This window comes from Lutra lutra, chromosome 9 (genome assembly GCF_902655055.1).
Source record: "Lutra lutra chromosome 9, mLutLut1.2, whole genome shotgun sequence".
NCBI lineage: Eukaryota > Metazoa > Chordata > Mammalia > Carnivora > Mustelidae > Lutra > Lutra lutra.
The window spans coordinates 49,128,069-49,152,121 of NC_062286.1; the positions used below are offsets into that span (position 1 = coordinate 49,128,069).

Below are 24,053 nucleotides of genomic sequence, written 5' to 3' on the forward strand. Positions count from 1 at the left end.
GTCTGTGTGTTCCTTTGTTGAGACAAACTAAATGAACTTTGACTTCGTGTCCTCCTAGTAGCATTTGGGGGGGTGGGCTTCAACACACTTGATCAACACAACATAAATACAACAAAATAAATCTCAACTTTTCTGACAAAAAAACATTTTTGTTGGGAATGCATCTCATTATGACAGTCTTCCCACACACATTAGTTCATGCACCCACAGACCACTATTACTTGTTGCTAAAATAGTATAGTGTCATTGTTAATCGCATTATTATACTTTTATATTATATAGGCACTGAGGAAACTTTCCACATAAGAAGGGATATATTTACCCCTATTCTTAGTTCAATTCTTAAAACTCCGAACTCTAGGCAAAAATCAGTGATTCATACTCAAAAATTATTTTGAGTGGCCAACTGAAAGCTGGAGTTGGTCCTCCCATTTTTACGGAAAGCAAGACATTGAAAACTGTCTGATTTCCAGCAGAACTGTTGAGTTTAGAGGTATTTATTCTCATCCTGACAATAAAATTTTAGATGGTGCAGGAGTTTTTACACACGGGTGTATGTACTGTAGTACATTCAGGAAGAACAGAGAATTATGTTTCTTCTTTGTAAGAAGGGGAGAGAAAACTACATTGGCAGAGCGCTGCATGAATGAAGGGGTTCTCAGGCAGCTACGTACAGAGGGAGGTGAGCATCTGGAAACTGATCTCTTAAAATAATCCTTTCTATGAACCTCTTGGAAAGTCTCCCTGAACTTTAAAGCACGAACTGAAACTTTGTGGAGCATGGGGCCAAACTCAGCAAGAGAATTTAAATGAACTGAACGGTTATTTGCTTCAGATGGATATAGTCAGAGGCATCCAAGTAAGAATGGGCTTTACCAAGAAGACCAAGAACTGAGTCCATGGTGAAGGCTTCCTCTCTCTCAACAGTGCTTAACGGATCCAGTCCAAGTTTCCCAAGGTTTTTGTAGTCCTTTACCACCGCTCGACTTTCTAAACAAACCCCCCTTTTCTCGGATACACATTTTTTCCTGCTGGGCCAAAGCATTTTTTTATAAATGTTTTTCTTTTCTTTTTTAAGATTTTATTTATTTATTTGACAGAGAGAGACGCAACAGAGAGGGAACACAAGCAGGGGGAGTGGGAGAGGGAGAAGCAGGCTTCCCACCTACAGGATACTGGGATTATGACCTGAGCCAAAGGCAGCTGCTTAACGGCTGAGCCACCCAGGTGCCCCTGAGCCAAGGTATTTAACCAGGCTCTGTTGAAAACTTGCCTGAGAGCAATCATTTGATTTTTGCTTACTTGTGCATCTGTCATTTATGTGTAGATTTTACTGTTTAGCTTTCAGAAGCAATCTCTCCAAACACACACCCTCTTCTGATTTTTTGTTTGTTTTAATTCTTGGTTGGAGAAAATTTTGCTCTCTCCGCCGCACTCAGCTCCAGCAGCCTGCCGGACTCTTTCCACAACGAGTCGCCGCCACCAGCACCACCTGGCCTCGGAAAGAGAACGCTTTGCATCTCCAGGTCCCGCTCCTGAAACCCAGCTCCATAGATCAGATCGAAAAGGACAGAGCACGCATGCGCAGGGCGAAGGGGGCGCGGACGGCGCGCGGAAAGCATACCGCCGCCTTATGGTACAAGCGGGAGCGCGCGCCGGCGTGGACGCCATAGACCGAGCAGGCGTGCGCTGGGAGAGAGTGTGCGCGTAGCGCCCGGACTTCGGCCATGGCTCATAGGCCGAAGAGGACCTTCCGGCAGCGCCGGGCCCACTCTAGTGACAGCGACAGCGCGGAAGAGCAGTCTTCTGAACCCGGGGCCCCGGAAGAGCAGACGGCCCCGGGCCTTACGGAGGAAGGTCCGCCCTCTGGAGGGGGACGCGTAGAGGCGACGGCCCGGCGTGTTCGGGGCCGGGGTCGGGGCCGGGGCCGGGTGTGGGCAAGTTCCCGACGCTCGGCGGGAGCGGCTACGCGCACTGAAGGCGGCTTGAGCGTCCCAGGTGAGACAGGGTGTGGGGAGCCGGAGGTGACGCGAGGTAGGAGGGTGGGGAGAGGCCCCCGCGGTTCCCCGGAGGTTCCTGTGTCCCGCTGCTGACCGCGACCATGAGCAAGACAGCCCGCCTTCGAGCACTCGCCCGCTGCTCGCAAGCCCATGTTCAGGGTGGGAGGTTCGAATGGGAGACCAGAAAGAATCCTGTACGATGTGTGGCTCGACTGTGTTTGCATCATCAGGAGAACTCCGACCAGTTGTAGCTCTAGTGCAGTACTTGCTGTTGTGAAGAACCTAAGTTGTCCCAGAGGTTTAAAAAAAAAAATCCCTAATACTTTCAGGTAGGGGAAAGTTTCATGTACTTTTGGAAACATCCCCAAACAATCAGAACAGTACATTAGACGAATCTAGGTGACAGACACTTAGGACGTTTTCATTTGTTTTGTTTTTCATCAGTTATTTGCAAGAACGGAGATTAGAATAACGCTGTATGTCCCAAAGTAGCATAATGTGTTGACGACCCTGTAGACTGTACCAATAATGGCGTTAAGTACAATGTAATAGTATTGAAGTACCCCCTTCGTTTTTAAATACAGAATTTAAGCAGCATAAAGTTGTTTACATAAATTGTGTTTTAGTTTGAATTGGAGCTTAAGAAAAATGCAGTTTTCGGTGTAGTATTGAGGTTAAAAAAATTATCTTCCACTATTTTTAGTACAAGTGATTTTGGTGTTTTCTTAATTATTACCTTCTGTTTGTCTAAAGCTTTTTGTATTTTCCTACTCTGAAAGTCACCTGTTCAAACTTTAATAGGGAGAACAGAGTCCAGGAGTTGCCCCCACCCAGCCTTTTTTTTTTTTTTCCCCAAGATTTTAATAGCACAAGTTGGGGAGAGGGAAGGCAGAGGGAGAAGGAGCCCCCACACCAGCAGGGAGCCCCATGGGAACTCTCCCAGGACCCTGAGATCATGACCTGAGCCTAAGGCAGCTGCTTAACTGACTGAGCCACCCCAGGTGCCCCCTTTTTGCTTACATTCTAAAACAGTGGTTCTCGAAATTTTTTGGTCTTAGTATCCCCTTTATAAAGGTATCCCAAACAGCTTTTGTTTCTGTGTATTATATTTATTGATATTTACCATGTTAGAAATTAAGATAAATTTTTATTCATTTTTTCCCTAAATTAAACAATTACATGTAAGGATAAATAACATTTTGTAGGAAGAAAACAAAACAACTTTTCCAGAAAATAGAGTGACATTATTTTCAATTTGCAAATCTTAAATGTCTGATTTCATGGAAGACAGCCAACTTTTCAAAGCTGCTTCCACATTCAGTCTTTTGTGATGCATTGTTTCATTTGGAATATGAAAAAAAAACCCAGGTATATGGTGTAATGGGAATACCTAATAGCCTTTTTAGATCATTGAGGGTGTTCTGCTTTGATATGACAAAAAAGGATCAACAAATAGTAGCTTGCTTCTTAAAGGTAGTTTGCAATGGCAGCTGAAACCATATCTGTCAGGTTTTTTATACTCCATTACATTAAAATCCATTGGTCTGTTTTGCACTTTTAATGGAATCTTTTATTCATGCATGATTGGTAACATCATGCATTGACTATTGGAAAGTATTGGTTCACTGAGTTTGCAAATGTTGGTACATTTTGTTACATAATATCCCAACAAAATTTTGTTAATGTTACTGTGTTACTTCTGATAATGATCAGTGGTTTAGTGATGGAAAGATACTAACTTCACAGTATAGGATGTAACTTTTCCAAAACTCTAGTTTTCACTTGAAATCTCTAATTCTTGAAGTGATAGGCATGCCTTTGCTCATTTTTTAGGAAATTTGTTACTTATACATGTAGGAATAACTGGAGTTTGTCAGTCGCTCTCTTAAGTAAAACAGTGTTGCTCCTTGAAGGCAGTGGCTAGTTCAACTTGCAGCTGATCGTACAAATGCTTTTCAGTGAGGTAACCGTTGTGTTTCAGTATGCCCCAGAAGTGCTGTATACACACTTCCATTTTGTCCCACAGAATATTTAAAAGATGTGTACTCCAAGGTCAAAATTTAATAAAGTTAATAACTTTGTATTGCTTCATTGAGGATGGTAAATACAACTGTTTTTTGTTTTTGTTTTGTTTTGTTTTGTTTTTCCTGGCATTGCATGGTGAGGAATACAATGGCTGCCAGTACAGATTGCTGTCACGGCCTCGATTCATACTAATAAACCAGTTATACCCGTCACTGCTTTTACTGCATTATGTAAATAGCAACAGAGTAAAAAGGGCAAATAACATGATAATATGTGATGAAAGTAGTTTTGAACTCACACACTCTCTGAAAGGGTCTAGGGATTTCCAGGGCTTGGTGGACCATGATTTTGAGAACCACTGCTCTGATGTTAATCCACTTTGAGAACAGGTAGGAGTTGTCATAAATAGTAGCAAAGAAAGATGTAATCTGTAGTTATATTACTTTGTATTCTAAGTTTTGATCTTCAGATTTTTTAAATTCTATATAGGTATGTTAATTAAGGTACATTTTTAAGATGAAAAGTACTATTTATGTAAACTTAAGTTTTAAAGTCGTTCTTAAAAAATAGAAAATAATTAAAAACTAACCAGTCCTTTCTTGTCAGTAATACCATGAATTCTTTCACATTTTGTTTGTTCAATTCTCACAATACCCTTATGGGCGTTATGACCTAATGTTATCTTTGCTTAATAGAGTATGGATAGACCATCCTTCCCAAATCAAGTAGTGGAAACAAAGAGATCCATGATTTAATGGAGACCACAGTGCTCATTACAGTACTATTGCCACTAGCCGTTGAAATATAACATAAATTTCAGAGTTGAATGAAATTAAATTGAAAGCCCTGCTTCTCCACTTGATAACTTTGCGACCCTGGGCATGTTATTTAGCCTCTCTAATCCCTAATGTCCTCATCAACAATAGCATTTACTTTATAGAATTGTGAAATTCTGTAATTGTGTGAAATAGACCTTGTTAAACAGATTAAAGTGTGCCTAGAGTTATTAAGTGTACATCAGTTTTTTTTCTTTTTGAACTTATTCACTACCACTATTTTTCTTCTTTGTTTTAAATTTTCCTTCACGTTTTGATGCCTTTTTCTCTGCTATTCCCTTCCCTTTTCTCGTTGCATCTTTTAAGAGAATATTAGGCAAGTAGATTGTATAAATAGGGTCAATCTGTACATTTATTAGATCATCCACATGTTTCAGAAAGAAGGGAAATGGAGAAAGATACTTAAAATACATGGAGAGAAATTAAAACACTATACATGTATAATGCTATGTGTTGTGTAGAATTTCAGTTACTAATTCCACTGTCTTGACTCTTTCTTGTTTTATTCAAAAAATGTCCTATTAGAATCCAGAATAGTTGATCTTTCAACAGATGAAGAGGATGAAACAGCTCATTCCTTAGAAAATAAGGATGATCAGAGTTCATCATCCAACAGCTCTAGCTCTCTGGAAGAAGAATTTTCATCAGTAGGTTGGTAAATTTTGTAATTTGATTAGCTTTATTTCTAATATCGGTATTTTCTATGCCAGTGATTCTTAATTATTGGTAACACAGCTATAGTGAAGTATGGAGCAAGTAAATCATTACCAATGATTGTCAAAGTGTCAAAATTAACTGCTTTTTTTTTTCATTATATGACATGTGCTAGGTCAGACACTTTTTAAGACCCAAAGCTAGGATTCAGACTCAGGTAGTCTGGTCCAGAACCTGTTCTCAAGCACTGTGCTGTACTGTACTGGGCGATTCATGCCAGTATTTGAAGAATGGTAAGAATTTGTTACTGAGGATGTTTTGGGTATAGGATATAGCAAATGTTAAACTCTAGGGGAGTTAACATAGCATATGCAGAGAACTAAAAATACTTATTGGGATCAAATATTTAGTTGAAGTTTAAGAAGGAAGAACAACAAAAACAGACAAATTGGAGTCAGATAATATAGAGTTTAGGAGAACTACTGAAAATTTTTTGCAAACAAATGACATGACCATTTTTAGAAAAATATGTAGTGTTCTAAAAGAAACAAATTAACTTGAAATATAATTGTTAAAAATACATGTTTAGAGACTTGTAATAGGCCACCTGGGTGGCTCAGTAGTCTGCCTGCAGCTCAGGTCATGATCCAGGGGTTCTGGGATCAAGTCCCACATCAGGCTCCCTGCTCAGCAGAGAGTCTGCTGCTCCCTCCAACCTTCCCCACTTCCCATAATATCTCTCTTTCAAATAAAATCTTAAAAAAAAAAAAATAGACTCATAAAATAGTGAAAGTGCTTTATTAATTTATTAAATAAGAACTAGTAGCTCTTATAATTTTTTTCTTATACAAGTTCACAAGGTACAGAAGTCCTTAGTGATGAAAACAAAATTAAGAATCGAAGCCTGGTAGATGCATGATGCCTTGTCTAGACTCTAGATATGGTGCTGTCCAATAGAACTTTCTGCAGTGATATAAAAATTTTATATTTTCATATAAAGAAGAGCTCTTGAAATGTGGCTAGTGCAGCTAAGGAACTGGATTTGGAATTTGGCTAAATTTAAATGGTCACATATGGCTAGTGGTCACTGTATTGTACAGTGCTGCTTTAGAAGATGAATTAGACAGTATAAGCCAGTAGTTGTAAAGTGTTGGCAGCTTTACATGCCAAAGGAGAGAAGACAGTGTTTGGCAATGTGTGGGATAGTTTTTAATTATTTTAATTATTTTTAATTATTGTTGTGACTGAGGTGTTGCTGGCATGTAGTGCCTGGAGATAAGAGATGATAAATTTCTCAGAGTACAGGACAGTTCAGCACAGTAAAGAATTGTCCCTTCCCAGAGCTCATTTCAGAAGTAGTGAAAGTTGAAAATTTGTCCTGTTTTTCTTTCTTCTGGAGAAGAAAAGATGAAGGAATGTGAGAGGTTTGGGGATTGGTTTGTGGATCAAGGAGTGCATTTATTTTTTGTTCAAACAGTGCAACTATTAGAATGATCCAGTAGTGGAATATCTGCCTTGAGATGTTGTAGATAGTGCATGTTACACGTGGGGCATGATAGTAACCTGTACTGCTTAGATGAGATGATGTATATGAAAATTATTTAACTTACAAATCTGCATGTTTTTATTATAAAGCAGTATGCTAATTTAATTCATTCATTCCATGTTTGGCCAGCATCTGCTACAAGGTAATGTTGGGTATAGATAGGACAGATAATAACTCTTCTCTTGAACTTTTTTTTCTTTATTGTAGCTTGAGAGAGAATTAGCTTTTTGTAGCACTGGTATTTTACTAGTGAGTCCATTGCCTGTGATTTATTAAACCCCATCAAGTCATTTGCAGATGAATCCCTTACACTTCCAGAATTTCTGCTTTTGTATTCATACAGTTGAGTATTTGAACCTCCATGTATCTTCCTCCTGATTTTACATTAAAAGTTCCTAGAAGGCTATAAAAACATAGTGCTGCTCAGCTCCACCTCAGATCAACCGTCCGAATCTCTGGGACGGGGAGCTTTGGTACCAGTGGATTACCAAGCTTTCCAGGTGACTCTGGTGTGCAAGAGGCGTCAAGAAATGCTAGTGGAACCTGTTGTGAAGGTTTTGAGTCTTAATTCTGCTTTAGGTTATATTTAGCTGTCCCTCCCAGCTTTAAAGATGTGTCTTTTTAGCTTTGTTCACGTCACATTAAGATCATTAAACCAGGCAAGACAAACCACAGAGCCCATAACAGATCCCTACAGTGCTTCATAATCAGCATATTTTTTTGGAGAAATAATTCAACTAGTTAAGAATCCAGGGCGCTATGTGATTTTCCCCACACATTTTAACGTTATCCACAAGGAAAATGTGCAACTGTTAAATTCTTTGGAAGGATGAAGAAACATCTCACCTGCATCATTTCCCTGTACTAATCTATAAATTTGTACTAGGTCCATAAAAACTAAGTCACTTGATTTGATACTCCTTGTTCTTTTTTTTTTTTTTTTTTTTTTAAGGTTTTACTTATTCGAGAGACAACGCACACGAGAGGGGACAGGGAGAGGGAAAATGAGAGAATCTTAAGCAGACTCTGCACTGAGCACAGAACCCAGTGCAGGCTTGATCTCACAACCTTGAGATTACGACCTGAGCCAAAACCAAGAGTTGGACGTTTAGCCTGTCGAGCCACTAGACACTCCTGATATTCCTTGTTCTTAATGAACATACGTTGGTTTTTAGTGATCACCTGTTACTGTTTCATAATTCAAGGGCTTGTTAGCCTTAGCACCAATGTCAACATCTCCAGGCATAAGACATCTTTTTATTTCTCAAAGAATTTGGAACAGTTTATGGTAAAGTTTAGAACATTTTACTTGGGCCTTGGTAGCTTAACATCCCTAATTATCATTTTGAAGTGCTTCAAATAGTGAAAATTTCCTTTACCATTTTGTTTACCAAGTATTTTGCTTAAGAAACTATTTTTTTCCAGAAAGTAAAGATAAATTTCAGCTTAGATCATGTATAAGAAAATTGTTTTGAATTAGAAGAGTACACATTAATATGGTTTATACACTATAAAGAAAAACTAAAACAAGGATGTATTAAAAGATGTCACTTAAATAGTTTTCACCTGGTAAATGAACCTGATTTTTTTCTTTACACTTTTTAACTTCTTACATTTATTCATGTGGAAATCACCACAGGACCTTGGAGACTGACTTAGCTGTATGCTGGTTTTAGTCACTTTCTCACTCTCTCTATACCTGGATGCCCTAAGGGGAGGGTCATTCTCTCCCTCTTCTTGAGTCAGACTAGCCTGTCCCCCTTCATCCTAACCTCTACAGTTCTCACTGACTAAGCCATCCGCAACTCTCTCCACATCCCAACCCTCACAATCTCAGAGCTTCTAGAAATAGAAATAGTCCTCAACAAAAAGCCAGCAACATCTGATGCATAAGGGAGCTGAGAGATAAATTGAAGTGATATGAGTACATTTTCTGATAATTCTAGATTAGATTCATTTTCTAATTTTCTATTTTAATCTCTACAAAAGTAATTTTCTTTCATTATTGATGTAGTTTTTGAGCTGTGCAGTTACATTCGTATCAGAATATGAAAAAAATTAAATACTGCCTTTTTTTCTATTTAAATATGAGAAATATGTATTTCTGTTACTGTTTGTTTTTCATTGTCTTCCTCTTTGTTCCTTTCAGTAAATATCCCTGATGCAGCTTTTATTCAGGCAGCCCGCAGAAAACGTGAATTGGCCAGGGCCCAAAATGACTATATTTCTTTGGATGTAAAACATACCTCTGCCATCCCTGGGATGAAGAAAAACAGTGGTGACGATCCTGAGAGTGAGCCTGATGACCATGAGAAGAGAATAGCATTTACTCCAAAGTCTCAAACCCTTAAACAAAGAATGGCTGAAGAAACAAGTATATACTTAATTTATTTACAGTGTATTAACATTAAGGGATTTTTCACTTGAATATAATATTATGTTAAAATCTCCATAAAAACATAATGTAGTGTTTACTTTTAAAGTGTTAGAAGTTGTTGGTTTTTTTTTATTTAATTTTATTTTTTATAAACCTATAATATATTTTTATCCCCAGGAGTACAGGTCTGTGAATCGCCAGGTTTACACACTTCACAGCACTCACCATAGCACATACCCTCCTCAATGTCCATTACCCCACCCCCCTCAACCCCCTCCCCCCATCACCCTCAGTTTGTTTGTGAGATTAAGTCACTTATGGTTTGTCTCCCTCCCAATCCCATCTTGTTTCATTTACTCTAGAAGTTGGTTTTTATTTAATACCAGTTTGGTCAGTGACAAAATAGTCTCTGAAAGACATGTCTATTAAAATATTATTATCAAATAATGTGTAATAACGTTTACTGTTATCTGACCTCCACTTGATCTTTTTTGGCAGATTAAGAAAAATTGTACAGTGTCTTATTTTTGATATTGAAAACTTTCATTGTCACCTTTATAAAGATTTTTTTAACATGGAAGCATCTAAAAGGATTTTACTGTCATTTATTAAAATCTTCCCTGCTCTAATAAAATATTTCCTCTACTGATAATCCTTAGGTCTCAAAGGACTTTTTTCACATTTCACATTTATAAACAGTATGTTTTACCAAAACTTTTGTTATTTCAAATAGGGATTTTTCAGAATGAGACTTTTGGTTTCCTTATAACCCAGAAATTATTTTTCAGTATTCAGATTCTGAAGTAGAATTTATAATCTCTGATAAGGAATAGTAAATGTTTCTTTTTTCCAATTTTTTTTTTTTTTTTCCCATATGTGAAACTGTAGTGCTTTCAGTGGGATGGTTTGGTGATGAGTACTGATTCCAGGATTCAAGACTCAGCTTCAGCACATTCCTCAGACAAGTTATTTAACCTCCTGATAGGAGTTCCCTCAGTATTAAAAAAAAGAGTGATAATAGTGCTTTCTTCCTAGAATTATTGTGAAGAATAAGTTAACACATATAAAGGTACTAAGCCAGCACATTATAAGCCTCCCAAAAAGGTTACCTGATGCTATTAGAATGGAAAAATATGGACTTGAATTTTTTTGAATTTTTTTCCTAGCACCCAGAAATGAAGAAACAAGTGAAGAAAGTCAGGAAGATGAAAATCAAGATATTTGGGAACAGCAGCAAATGAGGAAAGCCGTTAAAATCACAGAGGTAATAATTTTTTATACCAATTGTGTTCATTTTCTGTGGCTGCTATAACAAATTAATCACAAACCTGATGGCTTAAAACAAGAAACATATATTCTCTCCTAGTTGTGGAAGCTAGAAGTCCAAAAGCAAGGTATTAGTAGGGCTGTGCTCCCTTTGAAAGCCTAGGGGAGAATCTTTTCTTGCCTTCCAAATCTGGTCACCCCAGATGTTCCTTGCTTTGCAACTGTATAACCCCTCTCTCTGTCTCCTTCTTTATATGGTCTTCTCTGTGCCTCTACTCTCATTTTGTAAGAAAACTTCTCAATGCACTTAGGGCCCAGCTGGATAATACAAGATTTCTCATCTTGCAATATTTCACTTAATTAAAACCTTTACAAAGACCCTTTTTCCAAATAAGGCCATATTCACAGGTTCTGGGGGTTGGGACATAGACATATCTTCTGTGAGGCCGCTCTTCAACTTACTATACCTTTTATATTATGTTCTTTTTCTAATAGATCATAAACACCTTCCACATTTTTTTTTTTAAGATTTTTGTTTATTTATTTGACAGAGATCACAAGCAGGCAGAGAGGCAGGCAGAGAGAGAGGAGGAAGCAGGCTCCTTGCTGAGCAGAGAGCCCGATGCGGGGCTCGATCCCAGGACCCTGAGATCATGACCTGAGCCGAAGGCAGCGGCTTAACCCACTGAGCCACCCAGGCGCCCCCACCTTCCACATTTTATAGGCCATTTGAGGGGACCATATTTTATCTTTAATTTTATAGTAACTGTGACATGGTAGGTACGTAAATGTAAAGTTTAAACAAATAAATAGATTTAAAACAAAACTAATTTAAAAATACTATTCTTGAGGTCAAAAGTCCTAGAATTGGGTTCTTACTGTACCACTAAAAATATATGCTCCGTGAGGTCAAGAATTATTAACTATTCAGTGTTTTATTCCTCTGTACCTAATATTATGAGTGCTCAATAAATATTTGCAACTTTGAACAAATTAGTTAATCCGTTTTTGTTTTTGTTTTAAAGATTTACTTATTTTAGAGCACACACATGCCTGAGCAGAGAGACTCTGGTAGTTGGAAATGGAGAGGGAGAGAATCTCAAGCAGACTCCATGCTGATCATGGAGCCTGGCATGGGGCTTGATCTCCCAACCCTGAGATCACTACCCGAGATGTAACCAATAGTCGGGCATTCATATGACTGTGCACCTGGGCACCCCAAATTATTTCATTTTCTAAATCTGTTCTCTTATCACTAAAATGGGAGGATAATGTTACCTGCATGAGTAGGTGGCTATAGGCTCAAAATCACCTTTTTTTTTTTTAAGATTTTATTTATTTATTTGACAGAGATCACAGGCAGAGAGGAAGGGAGGAAGCAGGCTTCCCGCTGAGCAGAGCCCAATGTGGGGCTGGATCCCAGGACCCTGGGATCATGACCTGAGCTGAAGGCAGAGGCTTTAACCCACTGAGCCACCCAGGTGCCCCTCAAAATTACAATTTAAATCAAAGCACTTACAGATTATTTAATATTCAAATATAAGGTTTTATTTTTTAATCTGTTTAATGAGAATGTTTTGAAAGATTGTTTGCTCTTTTAGGTAAGGAAGTATTGTTAAAATCTCCATGTTATTAAAACTAAAAAACTAAGTAAAGGTAAACGTTTGGTTGTAACAACATTTAGAAATCTCTGACCAGAGAAATGGTTTAGAGGGCTATTTTTATGATGTAAAAATAAGAGCTGTAGGTCTCCCCTCCTCTTTTTAGTAAAATCAGTATAGCTAAACAGCATGAAAAAAATGCTTTGAGAAAAAACTTGTCATAGTTCTTACTCCGACTGCTCAAGTTTGCATAATTCCTTTTTAAGTATTTAATTGCAATCATAGTATATATTAGAAGGTCCCAGACTTCCCACTCACAGAACCCTCATTGTCAGTAACTTTATCCTGGTTCCCCCAGGCCCAAAGAAGTAGCAAACAATTCCATTTATGAAGTAGTTACAGTCAAAGAATTCAATAACATTTGTGTCCTAATAACTTAGTAGGCTTTCGGAAAAAAACATAAATAAAGTGAAGAAAAAAATCTGTTAATTTCATTTTTAAATAATCATAATTACTTACTAATGGGCAGCACCTATTGGGCTGCATGACATTTCAAGCCTTGGAATCAGACTTTCATTGTCATTCTCACCTCCTTTCCAAATTGATTTTCAATCACTATTTCCTTTTTATTATAGCCACCAAGAACCTGCCTTCATTAATAAGACTTTATCAGAGAACTGTAGCACTACCTGTGAACTAGGAAAAACTAGTAGTCCAACAAATGATGAATATGTATTCCCCTAAAATATTTAAAATATTTATATTTAAAATGCATATTTAAAATATTTCACAGCACCCCTTTGAGTTCACAGGGATGCCTTGCATGTAGTTTGGGAACAACAGTATGCATACAATTTCAACTTCTGGGTTTTTTGCTTGACATGTTATAAATATTTTCCCCTATTTCTATACATAGTTATCATAGTAACTAATTTTTTAAATTGCATAGTATTTACTAGAGTCAGTGAATCATAATTTTTTAGCCATTCTTCCTTTTGACAAACATTTTAGATTAACTGTCTGAATCTTTTTTTCTATTATTAAGAAATAGAAGGGTCACCTGGTGGCTCAGTGAATGGAGCATCCAACTCTTGATCTCAGGGTTGTTGAGTTTGAGCCACACGTTTGGTGTAGAGATTACTTAAATAAAACTTTAAAAGAAATAATAAGAATTGGTAAATATTTGCTTTCCTTTTTTTCCTTTCTTTTCTTTGTTTTGTTCAGATGTGTGTTATCTTAGGATAATAGGATAATAGTATTATCTTAGGATAATGGCCAAGAGTAGTATTACGAATAAAGGACATGAACATTTTTATGGCATTTACTACATTTTTCCCTATTGCTTTCTAAAGAAAATTTAGATGAGTCTGTAACGCCACTGATATTATGAGAATGTTTCATAACAGTCTTGCCAACTTAGGTGCAAGATTAGTTGCACTTAAAAAATGGAATCTCAAGCTATTTGATTTGCATTTTTTATTATTAACTGTGGGTATATTCACTGGTTCCTTTATTGAATCTCTACCACATGCTACTGTGTTAGTTTCCTGTGATTGCTGTAACAGATAACCACAAGTGTTGTGGCTTAAAACAACAAATTTATTTTCTCATATTTCGGGAGATCAGAAGTCCGAAATCCAGGTATTAGTAGGGCTGTACTCTAGAGGATAATCTGTTCCTTGACTGTTCTAGCTTGTGGCAGCTGTTGACATGTAGCTACCTCTCTTGGTCTGCTCCATCTTCACATCACCTCCTTCTTTGCACCCCAGAACTCCCTCTCCCTCTCTTACAGGATATGTGTATTGCATTTAGGACTCATCTGGATAATCTCGGATAAGCTTCTTCTCTCCAAATCCTTAATCACATCTTTTGCCATGTAAGGTAAAATTCACAAGTTTGGGAGATTAGGACATGGACTTATCTTTTTGGGGTTGCCGTTCAGCTGCTGCGCCGCTTAATAATGATAGACACTAGAATGTACAGTCTTTATAGGGGAGAAACAGCTAAACAAAATAATTGTGGTGAAATCTTAGAGGTTGTCTGACAGAACCTGCACACGGTCCTGAGATGGCACATAGGAACCAGTGAGTGGTCAGTTTCACAAGTGAATAGGGAGACTTGGAAGAGCTGCTGCAGAAGTCAATCATATTTAGATGGGTCTTTGAAAGATGCTTCTAATGTAAGGGATTTGAGACAATATATCAGGATATGAAGACATAAGATGTGAAATAGTCTGACTAGTTTGAGGATTTGCAGGAGTGATAGGAGCTGGATTGGAGGTTTGGTTAAAAATTAACATGAAAAATGATGATGCCTTTTGGAAAACATAAGGTAGTTAAGTCAGTGGTTTGGCTAATTATCTGGTCTACTTCTTTGCATATCCTTGTCTAAAACACATTCTTCAGAACTCTTTTCAACGTTCTGTGTATGGTGGTGATAAGTAATGATTAACCAGAGGACAGTAATATGAAATGTTATGAGATGTACTAACTAGAACATGGTCCTCAACTAATAATAGAAAACCCAAATAACAGTAATAGCTTAAACAGAACTAAAAGCTTTACCCGGAAATCCTCCAGAAGACTTCCATTTACTTTTCTCGGACTAGAGCAGTTAAGTGGATACTTCTATCATGGAAAACATAATTTTCTGGGAGTACATTAGATCATAAACAAAACTACCTTTAAAAACACTGAGAAGCAGGGCACCTGGGTGGCTCAGTGGGTTAAAGCCTCTGCCTTCAGCTCAGGTCATGATCCCAGGGTCCTGGGATCAACCCGCATCAGGCTCCCTGCTCAGCGGGGAGCCTTCTTCTCCTCCCCCCCCCCAACCCCCACCTGCTTCTCTTCTTGCTTGTGATCTCTGTCAAATAAATAAATAAAATCTTAAAAAAAAAAAATGAGAAGCAAGCTTTTGTGAAAAATAAGATTTTGTAATTTGCCTCTTTAATTCAAAAGTGGCATTTTATTTAATTATTTTTTTTACCTTTTTTTATATTTGAAAAAGTGTGAGTGGGAAGTGGGGGACGGGGCGAGGGGGCGGTGATAGGGTGGTGCAGAGGGAGAGAATCTTAAGCAAACACTGCCCTGAGCCCGACAGAGGGCTCAATCTTGTGACCTGTGCCAAAATCAAGAGTTGGATACTTAACCGACTAAGCCACCCAGGCACCCCTAAAATTCTGTATCTTAAAAGTGAGAATTGTAAAAACATTTCATTATAACTATAAAAACCGTCAAAGGCATGGAATTTTGAGCTGGTGAGACACTGGAATACCCAGTCTGTTTTCATGCTATTAATGTTTATAAGATTAATGAGTCTTTTAAAACGATACAAATTTTCATATTTTTAGGGACGAGATCTAGATCTTTCCTACAGCAGTGAACCTCAAACAGTAAAGAAGTTTGATACTTCGATTTCATTACCACCAGTAAATTTAGAAATTATAAAAAAGCAATTAAATACTAGGTAAGTAATTGATTTTAAAATACATTTGTCCTAGACGTTTAATAGTGGGAAAAAAACACTATGTTCTTCCTAATTAAGTACAAATATTGATATTAAACAGATTTGTAGGAAAAAAATAGCATCACCTGTGTTATCACACTAGCACAACTGATTTTCTTTTCTGTATGTGTCTTTTTAGTCTTTATAATAGATACCTGCTACATAGTTAAAATCAATAAATATCAAATTCTGCTTTTTTTCTTACTATTTTATAACCCTTTATCAGCGTTGTTAAATGGCCTTTAATTCTTAAAAGTAGTAAGTTGGGAGTGATATCAGGAAGATGCCAGACCTCATTTCCCGTTAGAGATACCAACTTACTATACAGTCTAAAAAGCCTTTTTGAGAATTCAGAAACCATTTAGCTCAAAGCCAAGAATAGCCACATTGAAATGGGGGAGAATCCATTTCTTTTTTTTTTTTAATTTAAATTCAATTAATTAACATATAATGTACTACTAGCTTCAGAGGTACAAGTCAGTGATTCATCAGTTTTATATAATACCCAGTGCTCATTACATCACCTGCCCTCCTTAATGTCCATCACCAAAGCCATTTCATTTTAGCCGCATCAACCACTCTTACAAGCCTGTACTGCTTGTGAGAGAGAAAAAGCCCAATTCACAGCTTCTCCATTGAGAGGAAAAAAGAGGAGTGGAACAAACCTCCAACATTTTGGCTTTTGGAGGGACTGCCTGAGGGACTGTTTCTGTCTCCTCTGTCTCAGCTATAATGGGGAACTGTCACACCTTGGATGACGGGAGCCACAAAGAGCAAAAGACAGCTCTGTTGTTGCAGAGCCAGAAAGCCTGCCATACTACAGATGAACACCAGAGGGACCAAGTGACTACGAATGCCTTATAAAAGGAACCCACAACCCTTCTAATAGGGAAATTTCATATAGAGGCCCGAAGAAGATACATCCCCCACAAAAAGATTTGAGGATACCTTACCCTGCCCCCCAGGTCTCTAGCCAGGCTGATTGGTGATGTCCCTTCCCCATCTGAAACTATTTCCCTTAAGTGCATTTCCAAATGCATAAGACAACAAAAAAAAACAGGAGGCAGAAACAAGGAAAACCTGGCCAAACCAAAGGAGCAAAATAATTCCCCAGAACCAACCTTAAAGAAACACATCTATCAGTTACTTGGCAAACAGTTCAGAAAAATCTGATAGAAGCTGAAAGTGCTATTAGAGAGCACACACAACTGAAGAAAATTACAGAAAGTGTATATAAACAAAGTGAAAATATCAACAAAGAGAAACTATAAAAAAGAATGAGAGATTCTGGAGCTAAGCAATATAATAAGTGAGCTGAAAACTTCACTAGAGGAGATCAGCAACCTATTTGATCAAGCAGAAGAAAGAACCAGTGACCTCAAAGACTGGTCATTTAAAATTATCAAGTTAGAGGAACCAAAAAAAAAAAAAAAAAAGATGAAAAGTGAAGAAAGCCTAAGGGACTTAGAGTATCTGTCAAACAGAACAACGTATACATTATGGAAGTCCAAGTAGAAGAAGAGAGAGTGGGGCAGGGAGCTTATCTGAAGATATCATGGCTAAAAACTTACCAATCTGAGGAAGGAATTGGACATCCAATTTCAAGCTTAAAAGATTACAGGAAGGTTGAACCCAGAGAAGCTCACACTGAGACACATAATCAAACTTCTAAAAGGCAGAAAGAGAAAATTTGAAAGCCACAAGACAGAAGCACCTCATCAGATACTAGGGAGCCCCATAAGATTATCAGTAAATTTCTCAACAGAAACATAGGCCAGAAGGAGTAGAATGATATATACAAAGTGCTAAAAGAAACTCCCACACAAGATTATTGTAACCAATAAAAATTGTCCTTCAAAAATGAAGGAGAAATAAAAACTTCAGATAAAAGCTGAAGGTGTACATTACCATTAACCTGCCTTACAAAAATTACTATCAAAAGTTCAGATTGAGAGAAAGCCAGCTGGTAATAGGAACCATGTCAGAACAAAGTATAAAGCTGTCTGGTAGGGACACCTAGGTGGCTCAGTGGGTTGAAGCCTCTGCCTTCAGCTCAGGTCATGATCCCAGGGTCTTGGAATCGAGCCCCACATCCAGGTCTCTGCTCAGCAGGGAGTCTGCTTCCCCCTCTCTCTCTGCCTGCCTCTCTGCCTGCTTGTGATCTGTCTCTCAAATAAATAAATAAAATCTTAAAAAAAAAAAAAAGCTGTCTGGTAAACATAATATATAGACAAATAGATACTCAGGTTCTACTGTAAGGGTGATGTGAAAATCAGTTTTAGTTCAGGTATAGAATCTAAAAGATAAATACATACAAAAACTGTAATGCTGTGAATACAAAATTTTAAAATGTAATTTGTGACATCAATAAAAAGAAATGGAGGAAATAAGAAGGAATAAGTACAGTTTCTTATATGTGATTGAAGTTATTATCAGTTTAAAATAGATTAGAACTATAAGGTATTTTTTGTAATCCCCCTGGTGTGTACACACATACGTACACACACGGAGAGAACCTATAGAAGATGCACAAAAGAAAATGAGAAAAGACTGAGGACATGTCCCTATAAAGAATCAACAAAACACTAAGGTAGCAAGAGAAGAAAAGGCAGAAAATAACTACAAGACAGAAAACAATTTACAAAATGGCAATAAGTAAGTCCTTCTGTATTAGTATTACTTTAAATATAAAAAGATTAAACTGTATAATCAAAAGACATAGAGCAGCTAAATGGATAAAAAAAAAAAAATTAAGATCCAGACACGTACTGTCTGCAAGAGACTCATTTAGATTTAAGGATACCTATAGACTAAAAGTGAAAGGACTGAAAAATATATTCCATGCAAATAGTAAACTAAAGAGCAGTAGTGGCATAGTTAAGAACTATTACAAGAGACAGAATGACATGGTGGTATATAAAGAGATCAATTTATCAGGAATTATAATAGTAAACAATTATAAATAAATATGCATCTTAACATTACAGCACCTATATAAAGCAAATACCAACAGCTGAAGAGAGAAATATAGCAATACGGTAATAGAACGAGACTTCAGTCTCCCACTTTTCTATAATGGATAGAACATCCAAACAGAAAATCAAGGAGCAAACAGTGATCCTGAACAAAATGGACCTAACCATACAGATGGAACATTCCACCCAATTGCAGCAGAATGTACATTGTTTTCAAGTACACATGGAATACTATTCAAGAGCGATCAAATGTGAGGTAACAGAAAAGTCTTAACAAATGTTAGATTGAAGTCACACCAAGTATCTTTTCCAAACACAATGGAAGGATGATGTTCATAAAGAACATTTTCATTGCTTTTTTTTTAATACTTGGGAATTTTTTTCTAATACACGATAGTACATTCCAAATTTCCTTCCTCTGTATCTTTTGTATAAATCAGCTTTAAAGTAGTTTCATTCCATAATCATATTGCACCTAAGAAATATTGGTCATAGTTGCTCATTTAAATGGTTTGATGTAGAAAAGGACATTTTATAGCATTGTATTGTAAAATAAATAAAAACATATATAGATGTACCAGTTTTAGATACTAGGCTATCTATATTATAGGGAGTTAGCAAACTACCAGCTCACTGCCTATTTTTGTAAATAGAGTTTTATTGGCACACAGCCATACTTACGCCTTTATGCATTGTCTTTGGCTGCTGTTGAGTAGTAGCAATAGCAACGATCTAACTCCAAACCCTAAAATATTGACTGTCTTGACCTTTAGAGGAAAAGTTTGCCAAGCTGTGTTCTAGGTCACTGTTTTTCAGTGGTGATATTAAATGAAGATTACCTTGATTCAAGACTTTTTGTAATAACCTTACTATTATTTGCTGTCCTTCTGATAGTCCCTCCTTAATTGAAAGAACAGAACTAGAATTATACTCATTGCATCAAAAATTACATATAACTCAGGACTTGGAGGTTTTTGTTTTTTGGCTTTTTTGAAATTGTGTTGGAGACCGTTGTCTTGCATGAATTATATAATAGTAAAAAGGTAGCAGACCACTGATAGAGATTAGCATTTCACTTTATCTGGATAGGTTTTATTTTTAACTTTAGTGTATTTTTTTTAAGATTTTATTAATTAGAATGTACAAGAGTAAGGGGAGGGTCAGAGGGAGAGGAAGAAAGAAACCCAAGCAGAGTCTGCTGAGAGTGGAACCTGACACAGGGTTTGATCCCATGACCCTGAGATCATGTTGTGAGCCAAAATTAAGAGTCAGATGCCAATCCAACTGAGCTGCCCTATTTTATTTTATTATTAATTGGGTTTTTTATTTTAAAAAGAAAATATGTTTTCGTGGTCCAGAGACTAAAGACAAAATCAAACAGTACAAAAAGATACACAGAGAAACGGAAGTCACCTTCCCCAGAGGAAAGCATCCTCCCAGTTTCCTATGTTTCATTCCAGAAGTAGTCTGTAAATCTATGCAAGCACATATATACTTAGATATTGCCCATTTTTTAATACAAAAATGAAGCACACTGTATACCCTGTACACCTTGCTTTTCTCATGTAATATGTATTTATGAGCTTGTTGTTATAGCCAATAATATTCCACTCAAAGCATTTTATTCATAATGTTTTCTGTCCATTATTGTCTTATTTCTTAACTGTCTCCATTCTTTACATAAAGCAAAGAAAAACTTTGAAAGAAAAACGCATTAGTCATTGTTCCAGGGAAATGGATAGATGACATTTGGTCTAAGCAAGTACTTACTGACTTCATTATACAGCAGGTTAGCTGGAGGAGTTGAATTTTGGGGGAAAAAAAAGTTCAGTTGAAGACCATGTACTACAAATTTGTTATTTCATTTGTAGTTAATTCTCTAATTATAATGTATTCACAGTGTCGAATATTAGTGGAAAACACATTCCAGGTATTTTTAACCAACTGACCCACCGAGGTGCCCACATTCCAGATACTTTTAAAGAAAGAGTGTTTCTTACTCCTCTACTGTCAGGTGCATGGGGAGATAACTGAATTTTAAAAAATAAGCAAACATTGAATTGTATTTGACACTTTTTTTTTCCACGTTACATCAGTTGATACATGTGATAGTCACAAGTTTGAAAAAAGGCTGTCTTATCAATAGAAAAGTGTATGGGGGGCTACATCAAAAACAGGAAATGAAATATGCCTCAGAGGGATGCCTGGGTGGCTCAGTGGGTTAAGCCTCTGCCTTTGGCTCACGTCATGATCTCAGGGTCCTGGGATCAAGCCCTGCATCAGGCTCTCTGCTCAGCAGGGAAGCTGCTTCCCCTTCTCTCTGCCTACTTGTGATCTCTCTGTCAAATAAATAAATAAGATCTTAAAGAAAAAAGAAAAGAAATATGCCTCAAAGAACATGAAATTCTAATGGCAGATAAAACCATTGAATCACAAAACACATTATACCAAATCATAACATGCTCAAATGGTTTTAATATCAGCTTATTCAAATGTTCTAAGAAAGACCACAAATTGTTCTTACAGTAACTCCTGATGGACTTCTGAGTTTCACATAAAAGACTCTGGATTGTTCTAGAAACTCACCAGTTCTGATCAGTCAACACTTAACAGCTTTCACCATAAAATTAACCTCTGATTAGCTTGAGCACCTAAAAACCTGTAAGTGTCCTTTCATACCTTTTCCTTTGAGACCTCTTTCATTGTGCCCTTCTCCTTTGCACAGAAAGTCTAATAGACCGAGGTTTATATGATTGTCAGTTTCCTTGGTGGTCTCTGTAAGGTAGCTTTGAAAAAATTTCATTAGACTGCTGTTTACTGTAGTAGAAATAAAAGTTGGAAAAACAGTTTTTAGTTTTCATTTTTCTTTATTTTGTTTACTTAGATTAACATTGCTACAAGATACTCACCGCTCACACCTGAGGGAATATGAAAAATATATACAAGATGTCGAGAGCTCAAAGAGTACCATCCAGAACCTAGAGAATTCATCAAATCAAGCTTTAAATTTTAAATTCTATAAAAGCATGAAAATTTATGCGGAAAATTTAATTGACTGTCTTAATGAAAAGGTAATGTGGTTTTAAATACAGTATTTCCTTTTTTATATAGAAATCCCCTCGCCACGAGATTTTTTATTTAAAAGTAAATCCTACAATTAAATTCTTTCCTCTAAAGTTTTCCTATACATTTTTTACATACTGCAACATTAAGTATCCCCTTAATGTTGGACAGTTAAGTTTTTTGCAGTTATTTTGGTATTATAAAGTTTTGTATATAAATTTTTGTGTTAAAATTGCATCTGTTTAAGAAAAATTTCTAGAAGGGGAATTATTAAGGCAGTATCTAAATATCCTTAAGGTTTATTGTTTAGTTGTTCACCAAAAGGATTGTACCAGTTTTATTTCTACCTTATTTCACTTAAAAAATGGTTGTTTTTACATATTTTTTTCTCATTCTTTTCCTTTTTTAAAAATTTAAATATAATTGATTAACATATAGTGTGTTATTAGTTTCAGAGGAAGAGTTCAGTGATTCATCAGTCTTATACCCAGTGCTCATTACATCACGTGTCTTCCTTAATGTCCATCACCCAGTTACACCATCCCCAACCCCAAGCCCCTGCAGCAGCTCTCAGTTTGTTTCCTATGGTCGAGTCTCTCGTGTTTTGTCTTCCTCTCTAATTTCATCTTACCTATTTATTTTGATCCGAAACAACCCTTTGTTTTATTAACACTTGTAGTCTTTTCTTTTTGCAAATTATTTGTTGTGCCCTGTTGTCTTTTTGGTTCGCAGTGGGGATTTTTCTTTTTCTTTTTCTTTTTTCCTTGTATGATGAAAATTTCTTACTGCTTAGAATTTTTAGATGTTTTATCCTACTTGATGTAGAAAACAGTTTGTCTTTTGATTTCATTTGCAGTGGTTTTTTTTTTTTTTTTGACATCCTGATGTTTTGAAATTTTTGCATTAATCAGATCTGTGAATCATTCTTTCCCTTTATAATTTCTGTTTTTATTCTGTACATACTAAGTTCTTAAATTAGGGTCTTGGGTTGACTTTTTTTCTTTTTAAGTTGATGAATCACTTTAAAAAATACTTTCTACTTTCTTCATTGCTTTTTATTTACATTTAAAATGTTACCGAACAATTGGATTTTTTTCTCCTTTTGTTTCAAATTTACTTTTTACTGTCCCTTAGTAGTTACTTTTTGAAGTATTTATTGCAATACCACTTTCTTCATTGATCCTTGAAGAATGACACTGTTAAAATCTCTTGGCCTACACATTGATGTACCCATGGCTATGAGCTATTATGGAACATCATTGGATTGGGGGGGGGAATTGTTGCCCAAGAAATATAAGAAACACTGATTTTAAATAATCACTTATTTCTGCTTAATACCTTCTTTATCTGTCTTGTTAGGTCTCCTCCATTCTCCATTTTTTCAAATTAATCAGTTTCATCAGTGTTCCTCCTCAGCTGATGAAAAATAGCTATATTCCTCATTTTCTCCTGCTCCTCATATCTCAAATAAAGAATCCTATTTCTTATCTATCCATTCTTAACCATGTTCCTGACTCTAGCCCATTTGCTTTCATTATTTATGATATTTATAGCTGTTTCAGTACTGTAAGTTGATTTTCTGGTTTTACCAATATTAAAAGCATTGGCAGCCACATCTGTATCTCACAATATTTTTTTAATTAAAATGTGGTAGTATTGAAAATGTTCCTTTATATAAGAATTGAGCATAAACACACGCTTATGTATTACTTTTTATAATTCATTATTGATGACCTACAAAATGTTACTTATATGTGTATTTCAGATTGTCATCATCCAAGAAATAGAATCATCCATGCATGCACTCCTTTTAAAACAAGCCATGACCTTTATGAAACGCAGGCAAGATGAATTAAAACATGAATCAACGTATTTACAGCAGTTATCACGTTAGTGTTTTTCATGTTCAATATAACTTATTATTCATTAAGCTGAATTATCAGCTAAAGAATAAAATATTTTTATTCCTGTACAAAAATATGCTTTTTGTGTATCTTCCCACTAACCTTTCACCTACCCTTTCCTAAAAACCTCAAAATATTTAGAGCCAGGGCTTCAAAATGTCCTAAATTAAGTCTAAGACAAAAATTATAACTTCTAATCACTTAGTATTTGAAATAAAACATATGGTCCGATATGACTGTTTTGAGAGGAGTTGATGTAAACCTATAAGCCTGTAGGCTTACAGAAATCTAACTTATTAAAG

The 24,053-nt window shown here is 36.4% G+C and overlaps 1 protein-coding gene across 8 annotated transcripts in view; it reads left to right on the top strand.

The window, feature by feature from the left end:
* The first annotated feature begins 1,611 nt into the window (after positions 1-1,611).
* The window catches only part of GCFC2 (GC-rich sequence DNA-binding factor 2), a 45,531-nt gene continuing 23,089 nt past the window's right edge, over positions 1,612-24,053 (top strand). Inside the window, exons 1-7 of one of the 8 annotated variants that reach the window (XR_007130084.1) lie at positions 1,614-1,998; positions 5,387-5,512; positions 9,211-9,435; positions 10,605-10,702; positions 15,655-15,770; positions 21,669-21,855; positions 23,613-23,736. Coding sequence is in view for 6 of the 8 variants with exons in the window: in XM_047745625.1 (XP_047601581.1) it covers positions 1,728-1,998; positions 5,387-5,512; positions 9,211-9,435; positions 10,605-10,702; positions 15,655-15,770; positions 21,669-21,855; positions 23,613-23,736 (1,147 nt within the window). In the remaining 2 variants the exon portion in view is untranslated. The other 7 variants (XM_047745625.1, XM_047745623.1, XM_047745624.1 and 4 more) reach the window with 7 other exon arrangements.